At 36.7% G+C, this 14230-nt stretch overlaps 1 protein-coding gene across 1 annotated transcript in view; it reads right to left on the reverse strand.

Moving 5' to 3' along the window:
- Trps1 (transcriptional repressor GATA binding 1) overlaps positions 1-14230 on the reverse strand; it is a 186382-nt gene that overhangs the window by 163157 nt on the left and 8995 nt on the right. The window contains 11 exon segments of the mRNA XM_076912209.1: positions 7954-8069; positions 8071-8124; positions 8127-8177; positions 8180-8227; positions 8230-8274; positions 8277-8407; positions 8410-8437; positions 8439-8669; positions 8671-8796; positions 8799-8995; positions 8998-9106. Of these exon segments, the coding sequence (XP_076768324.1) occupies positions 7954-8069; positions 8071-8124; positions 8127-8177; positions 8180-8227; positions 8230-8274; positions 8277-8407; positions 8410-8437; positions 8439-8669; positions 8671-8796; positions 8799-8995; positions 8998-9106 (1136 nt within the window).

Here is a 14230-nt window from a genome sequence, read left to right on the forward strand (position 1 = left end):
TTGGCTTATATTTCGTCATCGGGGAAGTCAGGAGAGGAACTCAAACAGGGAAGGACTCTGGAGGCAGGAGCTGATGCAGAAGCCATAGAGAGGTGCTGATTACTGGCTTACTCCTTATGCCTTGCTTTCTTCTAGAACCCTGGACACCAGAGAAGTGATGGGTCCTCAGACATAATGGCTGGACCCTTGAACAACAATCACTAATTGTCCTGCAGGCTTGCCCTCAGCTTGATCTTAGGGAGGAATTTTCTCAGTTGAGATTCCTTCCTGTCAGATGACTATACTTTATGTCAAGATTATGTAAAACTAGCAATGAAAGGACAACAGAGCATGTTTTGGCAAGTTTGAGATAAGGAAGAGGTCACTATAGACAAAGGTAACAAAAAGGAAAGAGTTTGGCCAATCCATTGAAAGGGCCACCTAATGCATTGGTGGTTGTGTTAGGAAGGAATACTTTTCAAGCCTAAGAAGACCACGTATGGAGGGGGAATATAATAAACATGGTTTAAACATATGTGGGACGGTACATAATAATTTCTGGATTAATAAATGTGTCTTGCTAGAAGGTGTATCTGATGATAAATCACCAAAAAAAGCAAGGCTCTCAAGCCCAGGGTTTACTGGTGGACAATAAGGTGGAGAAATGTTACCTCACTCATTTAGTCTACACACAGCTAATGTCACAAAACTTCTAACTCCCAGATTAACACTCTGCTTTTGAATATGTGGAAGCATAAACATTTCGCAATGAATTAAAATAAATAATATTCCAACAAAATGAAACAATAAAGAGGGGGCTACAAAATGTCTTAGGATAGGAAAAAGAATGAGGTCAATAACTGTTTATAAAACAGGTCATGTGATGCCATTCTAAGGCATGACCATCTGAATCATCATTTCTTTTCAGGAAAAAAAGAACAACCTATCTATAGAAAAGAAACTTGTACTTCAAATTAAGTAACTGACTGCTGTGAGAAGAAAAAGTTTAACAGTTTATCCTATTTCGTAGAATTTTAAAGTGACATAAGAAATATTTATTCAGTATTTTTCTGAGATTGCAACATGCAGTTAGCTTTCATCCCAAAAGTAGCATTAATTTATTCAGTACTAGAGGTTCTTTTGATTTTTCATAATTCATAACAGTATCAGGAGTTTTTCTGGAAAAATTTCAGCTAAAAAATGCTATTTATTTGCAAAACTCTAACGGTAGGGTGATTTAAATGAAAATGGCTTCCACAGGCTCATTTATTTGAAAATTTGGCCTACAGTTGATAAAACTGTTTAGGAAGCACTAGGAGGTGTGGCCTTGTTAAAGGGAGTGTGTCACTGTAATGAGTGTAATCAGTGTCTCCCTCTCTCTGCCTCACATATCTGAATCAAGATGTAAGCTTTCAGACACTGTTTTAACATCAATTTTTTTTTGCCTGGTGACATGGTCTCTACTCTACCATGTTGGTGATGAATTCTAACCTCTGAAATAAACTTTTTCTTCTCTAAGTTCCCTTAATTGAGGTGCCCTGACACAGCAAAAGAATAGTAAGTAAAACAGATGGTATTTGTATTTATTTGTATTTGTACAGTAAGCCAGTCTTAGTGTATACTAAAAACAGCAATAAGAATGTTTTACTTTGTCTGTTGGGCAGTGGTGGTGCACGTCTTTAATCCCAGCACTTGGGAGGCAGAGGCAGAGGCAGGCGGATTTCTGAGTTCCAGGCCAGCCTGGTCTACAGAGTGAGTTCCAGGGCAGCCAGGGCTATACAGAGAAACCCTGTCTCGAAAAACAAACAAACAAACAAATAAATAAATAAATAAATATTTTAAAATTATTTTTTTAAAAAAGGAATGTTTTACTTTTCTCCCTTACAGTCTTTCTAGCGACTGATGTTAAGCATCTCCTGAAAGGCATATTCTTACTGAATATTAATAGCCATTCTGAAGAATTTTAACCATAGTTTTTCTTTAACAGTGAATAAAAGGGTAATCAAAGGAAATGAAAAAGTCATAAATGCAAATCAATAAAACTTTACAGGATCAAATAATTACAGACAAAGTATGACACAGGTAGCGTCAATGAAGATGAGAAGATATTTTAATTTAAACATAGATCAGTGGGACTGGTGTCTAGTTCCATTGCTCATGTACTTTGTTGATATCAAAATTTAAAGTTATTGACAACACTGGTTATCTTAAAATGATGGAGAAAATATGTGAGAGTTCTTGAAAGGCAGATCCAAACCAGAAAATAGATAAATAATCAGCTCAATATTGTTGGAGTGTGCTCAACAATAGGGTTTCATGCAGTCCAAGCTGATCAGTAACTCACTGTAGAAAATGATCTGAAAATTGCCTTTACAGTCCTGATTCTTCACCTACCATGTTTTAGAATTATAGACATGTGCCAAAATACTTTAGAAGTGAGATGTGTTTAGTCTTACCGGGGAGAAATGCTCTGTTCATTTCTTAAGTTTCAAGAGTCTGGATAATAGTTAATTTGTAGTAACTATGTTTAATGAAGAGTGTACTTCATCTCCAAATAGGTTAAACTGTTTATTCCTTTTAGTGTTAGAAAAAAACACAAGGTCATGCCTAGAAAATTTGTTTTCAATTCATTTTGAAAAGGGTGATATGCCCTAATACGTAAGCATTCAAAGCAGAAATAGGTCTTCCAATAAAAGAAAACCAAGCAACAAGTAGCAACCCATATAAAACCTGTCATAAACTGAAAATCAAGTCTGAAATTCTTCCTATGTGAAGGCTAGCTAGCTATTTTCTTTTTCTTTTATGTTTATTTTCATATCTGTTTTATTGAACTGGAGACTGAACCTACAGCCTTGGACATCCCTTGCACTCTGACAGTGAGCAACATGCACCGTCCCAGATAATGATGTTGCATACATTCGGGACATTTCTGGAATTTTTTATAATTAATGTTTACAAATAAAGGTAAAAAATACAACACATTATTTCCTTCTTGGTCTGTAACATCCTTTGTATTGTTCTATTTCACAGTGGTAGTCTTCAAGTTAAAATATGATGTCTACATCTGAGTATTCCAGGCATTGATTTATTAGGCACTATTTTAAAATTATAAAAATCAACACTGAGTTCATTATAATTACTATGGTTTGATCAATTTAGAAACTGAGCTGATGTTCAGGAGACTTGGCATTTCCAGATTTCCTGACAATTAAGTGCTGATCATAAATACCTATTTCTCACCATCAACCAAACATATCCATTTTCTGTTGGCACCTTTTAAAGATAAATACTAAGCCATGGCGTTATTACTCTCACCAGCTACTCATCCAGTGTTAATTATTTCAAACTGAAAGGTATAAAACAACCATCTTAAAATTATTCATAAACATCACAATGACAGGTACCTGTGATAGAGCCGTTTTCCAGGTCTTATCTGAACATGTCTTTACTCATATATCCTTAGAGACTGTCTGGGTGGGAGGCAAGCAACACTAGGTTGGTTTCATTTGCCAATATTCCTCCTGCTCCGGGTTTCCAACTTTGCTAATGAGACAATGTCAAATAACTTCTCCTTTCTAAGTACCTCATTTACTGTTTGTCTGTAGCTCCTCTTAAAGATCACGGCTTTTGGATTTTGCAATAATATACTTGTGGGTAAGTTTATTTTTATATATTTTGCTTTGTGTAGTTTCTGCTTCTTTGTATCGGTACAAGTATATCTTTCATCAGTGAGTCCTCAAAAATATCGTTTGCTACTTTCTCATCAAATATCAACCACGTCATTCTCTATTTCTTCTTCTAAGATCCTGATTAGTTGTGCATATGTAAAGAATCATTGTATTTCCATAGAGTATTTATTATCTAGTTTTATATTTTCAACTGCCTTGCTGACTCTTCAAAACTTTCTCTCTATACCTGGAGGAATGACCCAGCAATTAAGAGTGCTGGCTGCTCTTCCAAAAGACCATGGTCCTATTCCTAGCATCCACATGGGGTCTCACGGCTCTCTGTAACTCCAGATCCAGGAAATCCAACACCCTTTTCTGGTCTCTGAGTCATCAAGAAAACAAGTGGTGCATAGACCAACATGCAGACAAAACACCCACACACATTAAATAATTAAATTAATTAAACATTTAAATAAATGAATATTTATTCAAAAAATATTGTTCTAATCTCTCACTGTGATTTCCTCACAGGCTCCTTATTATTACCTAATCTGTCAATTATCCTATTTGCTTTCTTTAATTTTCAACGTTGACGCTTTTAATTAGAAATGGTATCTGTTCCTTGGCTTCCCTCAGTAACGTTTTGCATTGCATGATTAATTTTAAATAGTAATTTCCTTCTTTAAAACACATGACAATTATGATATTATCACTGAAGATTTCTGTAGCTAAGATTCCTAGGTATCTGAATCTATACATGTCTGCTTTCTAACTTTTTTCACATATGGTGTATTGGCTCTCCATCTACATAGCAAACGTTCTACCAGTGAACATATATTAAAACTTACCTTAACCCGGGATTACTTTGCAAGTAAAAATCGAGTCCTTTCTAAACAAAATTATGTTTATTCTGATAGCAAACAGTGGAACACTGAGTGTAGAACTCATTTCACAAGCAGCAGCATTAAAGCCGGGACTTGTGAATTCAGCTTCTTTTTCCAGATGACCCCAATGCATTTAGTCTCGACCACGTTCAGCAGAACATACTGGCATTTGTCCTCTATGCAACCTCATATGCCACACTTACTTTTCACTTCTCCCTCCCTATGGTTTAGCTCGTTTCCATTACTGACTGAGGAATAAAGCTGCGCGGAAATTCCCCTACTTTGGGGAAGGTCTGTGCCATGCATTAAAGTGTGTTTTTAACCCTAAAACACTTGCTTACAGTTGCTTTGTAAGAAGACTTTTGTCCTTCCTAGATCTGAAACATGAAATTATAAAAACCTGTACATTTTGATTAAAAAAAACAAAAGTAACCAGTAGAAAATAGATGTTACTGTCTATTGAGTAATAAATTAATAAAGATCATGAAATACGAAAAACAAATTTATGCACGGAAAATAATGACAGGTCCAAGGTGAATTAGGGACGTTCTAACACAATGAAAGGATGCTAAATGGACCCCTTTCCAGTTACTGAGTGGGTAAGACAACCCAGCTCTTAGGGATTCCACACTGAGATTTCTCTGAGTTCCACATTCACTCTGTTTTGGATGTAAATTATTTCACATACATTGTACCCTTAGAGGTTTATTCTGAGATTTGTCATAGTCTCACTGAGCACTGAAAGCCCAGAATGTTCCTTAATAACATATAATAATAGTAGACATACTCTAGGAGGGCAAATATAAATATAAGAACAATCAGCGAAGATAGATTTAGAGAAGGTAAGATAGCCCCTTATTCTATTTTTAAAACATTGCATTGAAAAAACAAATACTTCTATAGCAGAGTTTTAACCATCTGTATAACTATTTTATTTTACATCCTTAAGGCTTTCAATGTGATCAACATTTATTAAAGTTTCCGTATACTTCCTAGTCATGAAATCATAATGATCTACATTTCAAATAATTCTATCAAGATTCTCAGATTGTAGATGACCTAAAATCTAAAAGGTCCTTAGATGAACCCAAGTATGTCAGTATTTAAAGTAAGTATTGTTAAAGTACTCTAGGCCCTAAGGACACATTCTATTTCATTTCTTAGCTAATAAAAATGCTGGGAGCTTGACTTAGACTCAAAGCCAAAAACACTACTGTCTTTGGCAGAGACCTTAGATCCTCCAAGGCTCTAAACTATGTAATGAAAGATTAAAATGTAACTCACCTTGGGAGCTGTCAGTATTGAAAACTACCGCGGAGGCAAGTGCTCCTGGAATTCCATTTGCATAAAGACTTTTGCCAAGATCTATGCACGCTCATAGTGTTAAAGTTTTGCAGCTCTACAGTGCATGGCAAGGGATAGAATAGTCTTTTCCTGTAGAGGCTACTTTCAATACTAAGAATTAAATAAATTCGAACATTATTAGACATCTCATTGACTGACACCATTCATTTCTCCAAAGGTCATTTTCTTTATGTAAAGAACATTAATACCCCTGCTTGTTTCAGACAAGGCTTTAAGTAATGGCTTAAAATCCTAGAGAAAATGTGTTTACCCCAAATCATATGGTTGCTAGGCATACCAGTCAGTGCTTTCTTTGTGTGTGTGTGTGGGGGGGGGTGATATACTTCATTCACACATAGATGCAGACATGCACACACACGCACATGCACACATGTAATATATAGGTGCATGTTTTTGTACTTATTCCATTTTTCGCGTAATTAAAGAAATAAGAATTTCTTCCAAATTTTAAGCACTTCACAACTACAGATGCACAATACGCACAAACTCACCCATAATTGTGCATCCACAACTCCTAAGACTTAAGGAAAAGCTGGTGCATGCTAGCCAGAAGAAATTAACATGCAGCTAACATCAGAGGAGACAGAAACGTTCATTGCAAGTGTGAATACATATTTGATTGTAGCACTATGTCTTTCCTAGAGCTGACCTTATAAATTAAACAGTGTAAATCTCAAGTGTTTTCTGAACATTTTAATTCACTGTGAACATTAGGATGCCCTTCAAATTAACATCTAACATTCTTAGCCCATTGTTTGGGCACGACTCCTTCATTACTGATACTGAGAAGATACATACACAAAACTAGACGAACCAGACTTATTTTAATCTAGGGCATTGAACCTTTATATTGAAAAGCATTTCAAAGAGCAAGTAAACACTGCTACAATGGCTCACCCCTCTCATCTCAATGTGTGGGAAACACTAGGCAGGAATATTGCCAGGAGTTTAAGGTCAACCTGGGTTATACAGGGAGTTATACCCAAGCTTGAGCTACGGTATGACTATTTCAAAAATTGAAATAGTAGAAGAAAGTAAATACATATTTTACTTCAGTGCTGAGAGGCAGAATAACAATAAATGTTCTGCACAACTTGTATCCTCAAGGTTAGAGTATAATAGTCCTAGATTATAAACAGGTCTCAGTTTAAACTGCTCTTCCTTGGGATGGTACCTTCTGACTTGCCAGTGTTAAGGTGTGGTCTTAGTATGCTCATCTCAAGTGTAGTCTTTGGTTCCTCTGATTTTTGTGGCACTTGCCACTATTGATGATATGTAGGTGCCTTTTCCTCCCTTTTAACTGTCAGTTTCAAATGGTTATTAACTGCCTATTTACGCCTGTACATTCAATTCCTGGTACAATGTACAGTTCTAAAATTAAGAAGCAAATGCTGATACTAAGCAAATATTAAATGAGTGTTTAATGTAAACTCATCTCTAGAAGGTACGACGAGTAAGCTGGGGGAAATAATACGTTAGGATAATTAGGTAAGGAGAAGAAATGTGTGCGCAAGTGTGTGTGTGTGTGTGTGCGTGTGTGTGTTGTCTATGTTGATTAATTTTAAATAACTTGTTTTATTTGCCCCCATGTAGTGACAGCACAATCAGAACAACATGCATTCCAAAATCTCAACATTTTGTTTGTTTGTCAATCGAGAATGTGGTTCAAGTATGAAAAGTGAGAGGAATGACCAATCTCATTCAAAGAGAGAAACGGGCAACATACTCGCCAACGGATTGTTTCCAGAAAATAACATATATTCTAATAAAGCCTTGAATTTGGGAGCTGTCCCTTCAATAATTATGGGATGCAGAGTCATACTAGCTATGCTAAATTAGTAACCTCATCATCCATATCGCTGAGAACTGGAAAAATGCTCTGTGCAAATGGTAGAAGACACTTGGGAAACAGGAGAACACATGAGTGCATTAACAATCTGAAACCAGGGCACATTGCCCTGTATGTCCGGCCAACCTCATGTGCAGCCCCAGCCAATTCCGGCCTCCACCCCTCTGGGTTCTCTGATCCCTGGTATTTTGCTCCCCAGAAAACTTACCTGTAGTGTCTAGAGATCTCTTCTTCCACCTGGGTTATAAATCACATTTGGTACACGAGTGTCCTTGCTTTCCCTGACCGCCCTGCTTGCCCGTCCGATCCTAGCAGGTGATTTGCCTTCTTGTTTGACGTCGGATGCTTGGGACTCATGCACGGTCTCATAGTGAAAGGAGGAGCACATTCTACATCAGGGGTAGAGAAGGAACACTTGTGGCATTGGTGTGGTGGACTCTGGAACTGCCGGCCACCCCAGGAGACAAGTGCAACAGCCACAGGGGGCACAGTGGGAACAATTACTCTTTCTACAAAGCAAACGGATTTTTTTATTTATGAGTACATTTCTCCCAAGGTGCTTTCTGGGCTGCAAAGGCCTCGGGGACAGAATGGACAGTGCTTAATGGTACACTTGTGGATGTTATGGAGTTGCTGATAATGACGGAGAAGTGGACCCACACAATCACATCAGGGCCATGGCTTTTGGAATATTCTAAAGTCACAGAACTGACAGTTATAGCTTGTTACCATATTTATCCTCTGCTCCCTTGCTGGGGAAGTCCTTCTTTTAGCTCCACTAGAGGCCTTATCTGGCTTGGTCAATGGCTCTCCTTCTACAACTTTGGCTAGATCATTCTGATTAATGACAGAGCCCCTGGGAAGCTTGTCATTCAACTCTGGATTAAGGCCACCCGACTGCACTGCTCCATGCTGCTTGCCATAATCGTTCTAGCAGCTTAAGAGAGCTAGATGACTCACAGCTGAAACTACAAAATTTACACCAGTAATAACTGGTGGCCTCTGTACCATTTTGTCGTGAGGAATCGAGGGGCTTGATGGGCACTGAGTAAAGCCGACGGGGGTGTCATCTCCAGCTTTGACTGTCATTTTGTCCTGCCACTTTCCTACATCCCAGAGTCACTGGCTCGAAAGCACGGGGATGGATTTGTTAGAGTTTTTCTCTGAAGCTTTCACGCCCTCAGAGGACTGGAGAGACACTTTGATTTTATTCGGGTGAGTCTGAAGAAAATGTTGTTCTAGTTCAGTGATGAGTTGCCCATGTAAGTGAAATTGCAGAATTTGCAGCGGAAATACTTGGTGTTGCCTTGGCAATCTGGAGTTTTCCGTCCAATGCCAATGAACGTTCCACCTGAAGTGACCTGCAGTGTAGGAGAGATGGAAGTTACTTTAGACGTGCCATGAATTCATTCAGTTACTTCTCTGGAAGGAAGGGTTATTGTCAAGTATTGAACACTTGTATAAAATGACAGTACTTTTCCTGCAGCTTAGGAAACCACTTGAACTACTGGGATGGGGGGTGGGGGGAAGTCCTTATTTCTCACTGGGGACTACTTAAGATCTTCATTTTAGGACAAAAAAGAAAGATATGTAATAAAAGTTCTATAACCAATTCATAGAACTAAATAATATATATTTTAAGAAATCTATTTCCAACTGAGTGGGTTTGTTCTACATGCCTACAGAAACACCCAAATAACAAGGGGTTTCCTTTTGAAATCCTAAGGGTTGCTATAAAAAAAAAAAAAAAAACAAAAAACAAAAAAACAAAACAAAACAAAAAAAAAACAAAAAACAGAGGCAGTGGCTCTGAGCTCACTCACTGAAGAGATTCTCCAAGGAAATGTGACACTCAGTCCTCTAGCATTGAGGTGGCAGGCAAAGAGCAGTTCTTTGTTTTAGACAAAACACAGGTCCTAAAATGATCGTACAAAAGGCTTCTAACAGAAGCTTAATTATGCACAATGAAACCACATTAAAATGAAGCGGGCAAAAATACTAAGAATTTCTAATTTTTCTTGGCCCAAGAATGGAGATAAACCTGTCAGGGCTTTAATAGCTAGTAGCCACTATTTCCTCCGGGATGGTCAAAGGTTAAAATAAGGCAACGCTCCATGAAAAGCTATATAATTCTATTCTCTTTGATAAACTTTAGTTACATAGTAGGACATGTTATCATAGAATATAATACAATACTCAGAAGACAGAGGGAAGAAGACAGAGTTCAAGACTTCCTTAGGCTAAACAGGCAGAATCTATCTTGAATAGAGAAAAATTAAAAAAGGAAAATATTATTGGTAATATCTAGGCCTTCAAAGGCACTTTATAAGAACTTTCCAGATCTGAATAGGTGTCTCATTCAAGAATCATACTCAGGGTTTGAAATTGAATTGCTGACTGGAATCTTGAAAAATTAAAATCTAGAAAGGAAGAAAAGAAGAGAAGGAAGGGAGCGAGGGAGAATGAAGGAAGGAAGGAAGGGAGGGGAGGGAGGGAGGGAGAGGGAGGGAGGGAGGGAGCGAGGGAGGGAAAGGAGGGAGGGAATGTAAAGGAAAGCATTTCCTTCAAACATCAGTGATCTCTTATTTTTCCAGCAACCAGATGTAATGTATGAAGCAAGTGGCAAAATCCTGTTCTGCCTTCTTCAACAGCTGCTTAAAATGACATGTGTGATCGCTGCTCATTTCCAAATCATTCCATGAGAAAAGTTTCAGCTTCTCAAAATCATTTGAATGTTCTACTTACATGCAAATTATATTCTGTAGTGCATTGCAGAATGGTTGTTTCTCTACTATATGGTACTAAAATGAATGCTTTTATTACTTCCCAAAAAAAGGCAGAATCTTAATCAAGTTACTAAAACTTTCTGGCCACAGCTTCCTTAACTGTGTTAAGTCCTAAATTCAAGTCCGGCATTATAGTTCTAGGAAATCAACATTAACACATAACATCTTGTTACTGAATGGATATTAAGATAATAATTTGATTGTTTCCACATTCTTACGTAAAAGATGATAATCACACACATGCACCACACGCACATAGTTTTTAATCTATCAAAGATAAGATCTCTGAACCACGAAAGCTAATATTGAGAACCCTGACAGCCAGAAATATGAGAGTCACCAGCTTAAAAGAGAGACAATGTCAAATCCTTGAGAAAACCACCTAGAGCATCCTTACACTGATCAAAAGAGCTGAAAGTTGCACAAAACAGATTCTATTGCAAAACTTCTACATGGACTTCCCAATTCACTAGAATTGAGAAGAAACCTTATTTTCAAAGAAACAAACATTAAATAAAATGCCATTATCAATCACTTTGGGGACTTAAGTATGGATCAGTGTGGTAAATACAGAAATACTGTCATATAATAATGATAATCACAAAGTGAAAAAGTCTTGAGATGAATAATTTTGTTGTTTTATCTACTACATCGCTTCAACATGCTGAGCTCCTTCACATAAAAAGCTGCAGACTTCTGCTTGAACATGTGAGATTCCTGAGAAACTACCACAGATTATCACTGTGTTTGATTTTGCAATCTATAAGCTCCCATGTGCCCAACCACACCAAAGTAGTTGAACAATTAGGACACATGTTCTTAGAAACCCTTAGACATTAGATTTTCAAGTAAAATATTAATTATTTCTAGGCATCTTACTATTCTTTTTGAGTTATTTGTAATCATAAATAAGAATAGTCTACGAGTAATTATCAGGAAAGTATTTTGATTGAAACATAACAAAATTTGCAGACTACAGTAGGTCATTTGAGTTGGTGTTGACAATGTGTCTAAGAAATGTGTTTCTTCTAATTGTGGAAGTAGATCTGACCATTTCACTATTCACTAAGCTTTGTAGCACTACAAATTCCAGAATTATCCTTAAGAATAACATCTCACTATTAAGCTCTTTCACATACAAACAAACAACAATTAAAATCACAAAACTTATTTCATGGTAAAGGCAGTATTTACTTTGATCCTTCTATAGATTACAAAAATGCCTTATTGGCCTAATGTCTATAAACCATTACTGTTATGCATTACAGAGAGAAATGCTTTGGAATCACATATTATGAAAACTACTATGGAGGGAATACAAGGTTTTAGTATTCTATTTAATTTTTCTCTCAACAGAAGATTTAGACTCTATCTGGTGCTTTTACAGTAGCACGTTACAAAAGTCACAATAATACATGTCTAGTATGCATGATTTGGCCACCTCTAAAAATAAAGCAAAACTTATTAGGAGACACTACCCATGTCTACTGCCCACAGTGATTTTATTTTTAGTGCCTACACGTGTTAGTTTTGATCTCCTGCTATCTTAATAAATAAAAATACACAGCAAGAAAATTTCAGCAGTGTCAGCCACAATTTATTAAGACCTATTGTCAGGAAACTGCTTTTACACAGAGTTACTCCCAACTTCTCAAGGTTAGAATCCAAAATAATTGAAAAAACATTTCCTAATTATGATTATACTAAAGGAAGATTAAAAAGCAGAACATACTTTCTTCCTTTACTAACCAACATTTGATATTATAATAATTAACACGGAAAATTTCTATGTAGATATTCACAAATTGAAATCATAGAGCTGTATGTTCTTTTTGTACTTAATGTGTACTCCTCCGATTCCTTAGTGACTGCTATTTGGCTTGTGCTGGGCTCTGGGAGGAACGTTATAATATACAGGAGCATGAATTAGACCACCTCTTTGCCTTGAGGATGTAAGATGAAAGATTCTGGATGAAAAACACTTTCTTCAACTGCAGTCACATTCGCATCCATTTGTCTGCTCCTAGACATTCTCTATTTCTAATCTGTGATCCAACAGAAACCTAAGACTCATTTCCCTCTCTCTGAATATAAAATATGCAGCACAATTTTGCCATTTAAAGATTATTGTAAGCATCAAATGAGAACTCTAAAGCCATCCCATCCAATGGAATTTTCCAAAGTAATAAAAATGTTGTTGATTTTTCTCTCTGCCATTTGTAGGCCATGGGTCAACATGTAGAATTAAGCTTAAAGGCAGTGAAAAATGACCTGTCTTTTACTGAAACCTAATATTTTCTTAAATTTTATTCAATTAAATAATAAATAAAATCTAAAGAGCTAGGCTAGTGGTCATAAATTGTGTTAGTCAATACGACATGTATTAGTCAGCATTCTGCAAAAGCAATAGTCACAAAAATAAATATACTTAATAAAGTGACCCATCCAGCAAATTTCTCCTGCTACAACATGATGAATAGATCAAATCGATGAAAACTGGTGACATCAGTGGCAATTCAACACACTTGTTCAAAACAGTACGCTTAGCATAACTGAAAGGCTCCATTTGCTGTTACTAGCTAATGAATCTATTTATATTCTCGCTAGACGGCAAGAAGAACAGTTACTAATATTTGAAGTATGTGAGGGCTCCCTGCATTTAGGCTGAAAGAATGAATGTGACTGAGGACAAACAGTAAGTTCTCTCCAACATCCTGAGAACAGTCACCTAGAATAAGGAGCCATCGAAAACTCATGGCAACTATAGCGTGCCTTTGACTCAGAAAGAGCCCTTAATTGTGTTCTTTCATATGAAAGCAAATGAGCATATAACCTTCCAAAGGCCAATAAAGTTATACATAACGCCACCTTAAGTAAACACACACACACACAGAGAGAGAGAGAGAGACACCACCAACAAGAACAACAAGAAGAGAACAACAACAAAACAATCAAGCAAAAGCAGATTTTTAACTTATGTTCCCTGTTAAGAATAATGGTGTTATTATGTTTCTAATCCCAATTTCGAAATTAAAGTTTTAAACATGATTTATTCCTTCCACATAGTATTTTCCAGGGTTGTCTTTATAATTTATTGCATGTGTTTACAGAAGCATTTCACAAGAGAATTGAAAAACATCAAAGATTGTTTCCTCATGGTTTATACAAATTAATTCGTTTTTTCCCCCTGACAAATGCATTAAAATTGAATACAAAATATTCTAACGGAGCATGTCAAGGAAAATGTTTTAAAGCCTCGCATTCTTAAAATGACACTTAGTACAATACTCATTTTCAACACATTAGAGAAAGGAGTGTTTGAACCGCACACAAACTCTCCCTCAGATGTGGTTCCTTTTCAAGTACTGTAATTGATGACAACAGAGCAAAGTAGAAGGGTGCTAATTTGAGAGGACTTGAGGTTATGGGCTGATATGTCAAAAAGGTAAACCTTACAAATAAAAAGCTAAGTTGTTTAAATGAAGATCACTGTTGAAATATGGACTTTCAGATTTCGGAGAAAAAACTGTAAGGGACGGACAAAGTAAAATAACTGTGCCCAGATTTAACCTGCTAAAACATAAGAAAACACTCTGCGTATGTGTGGAGCTTCAAATTCACATCCCGAATACCTAGTGTGCTGCAGTGCCACACTTCTCCTGATGGTGGAAGAAGTGCTTAAAATTTTCAGTAGCAAAT

The sequence above is a fragment of the Arvicanthis niloticus genome, chromosome 13 (genome assembly GCF_011762505.2).
Source record: "Arvicanthis niloticus isolate mArvNil1 chromosome 13, mArvNil1.pat.X, whole genome shotgun sequence".
Classification (NCBI taxonomy): domain Eukaryota; kingdom Metazoa; phylum Chordata; class Mammalia; order Rodentia; family Muridae; genus Arvicanthis; species Arvicanthis niloticus.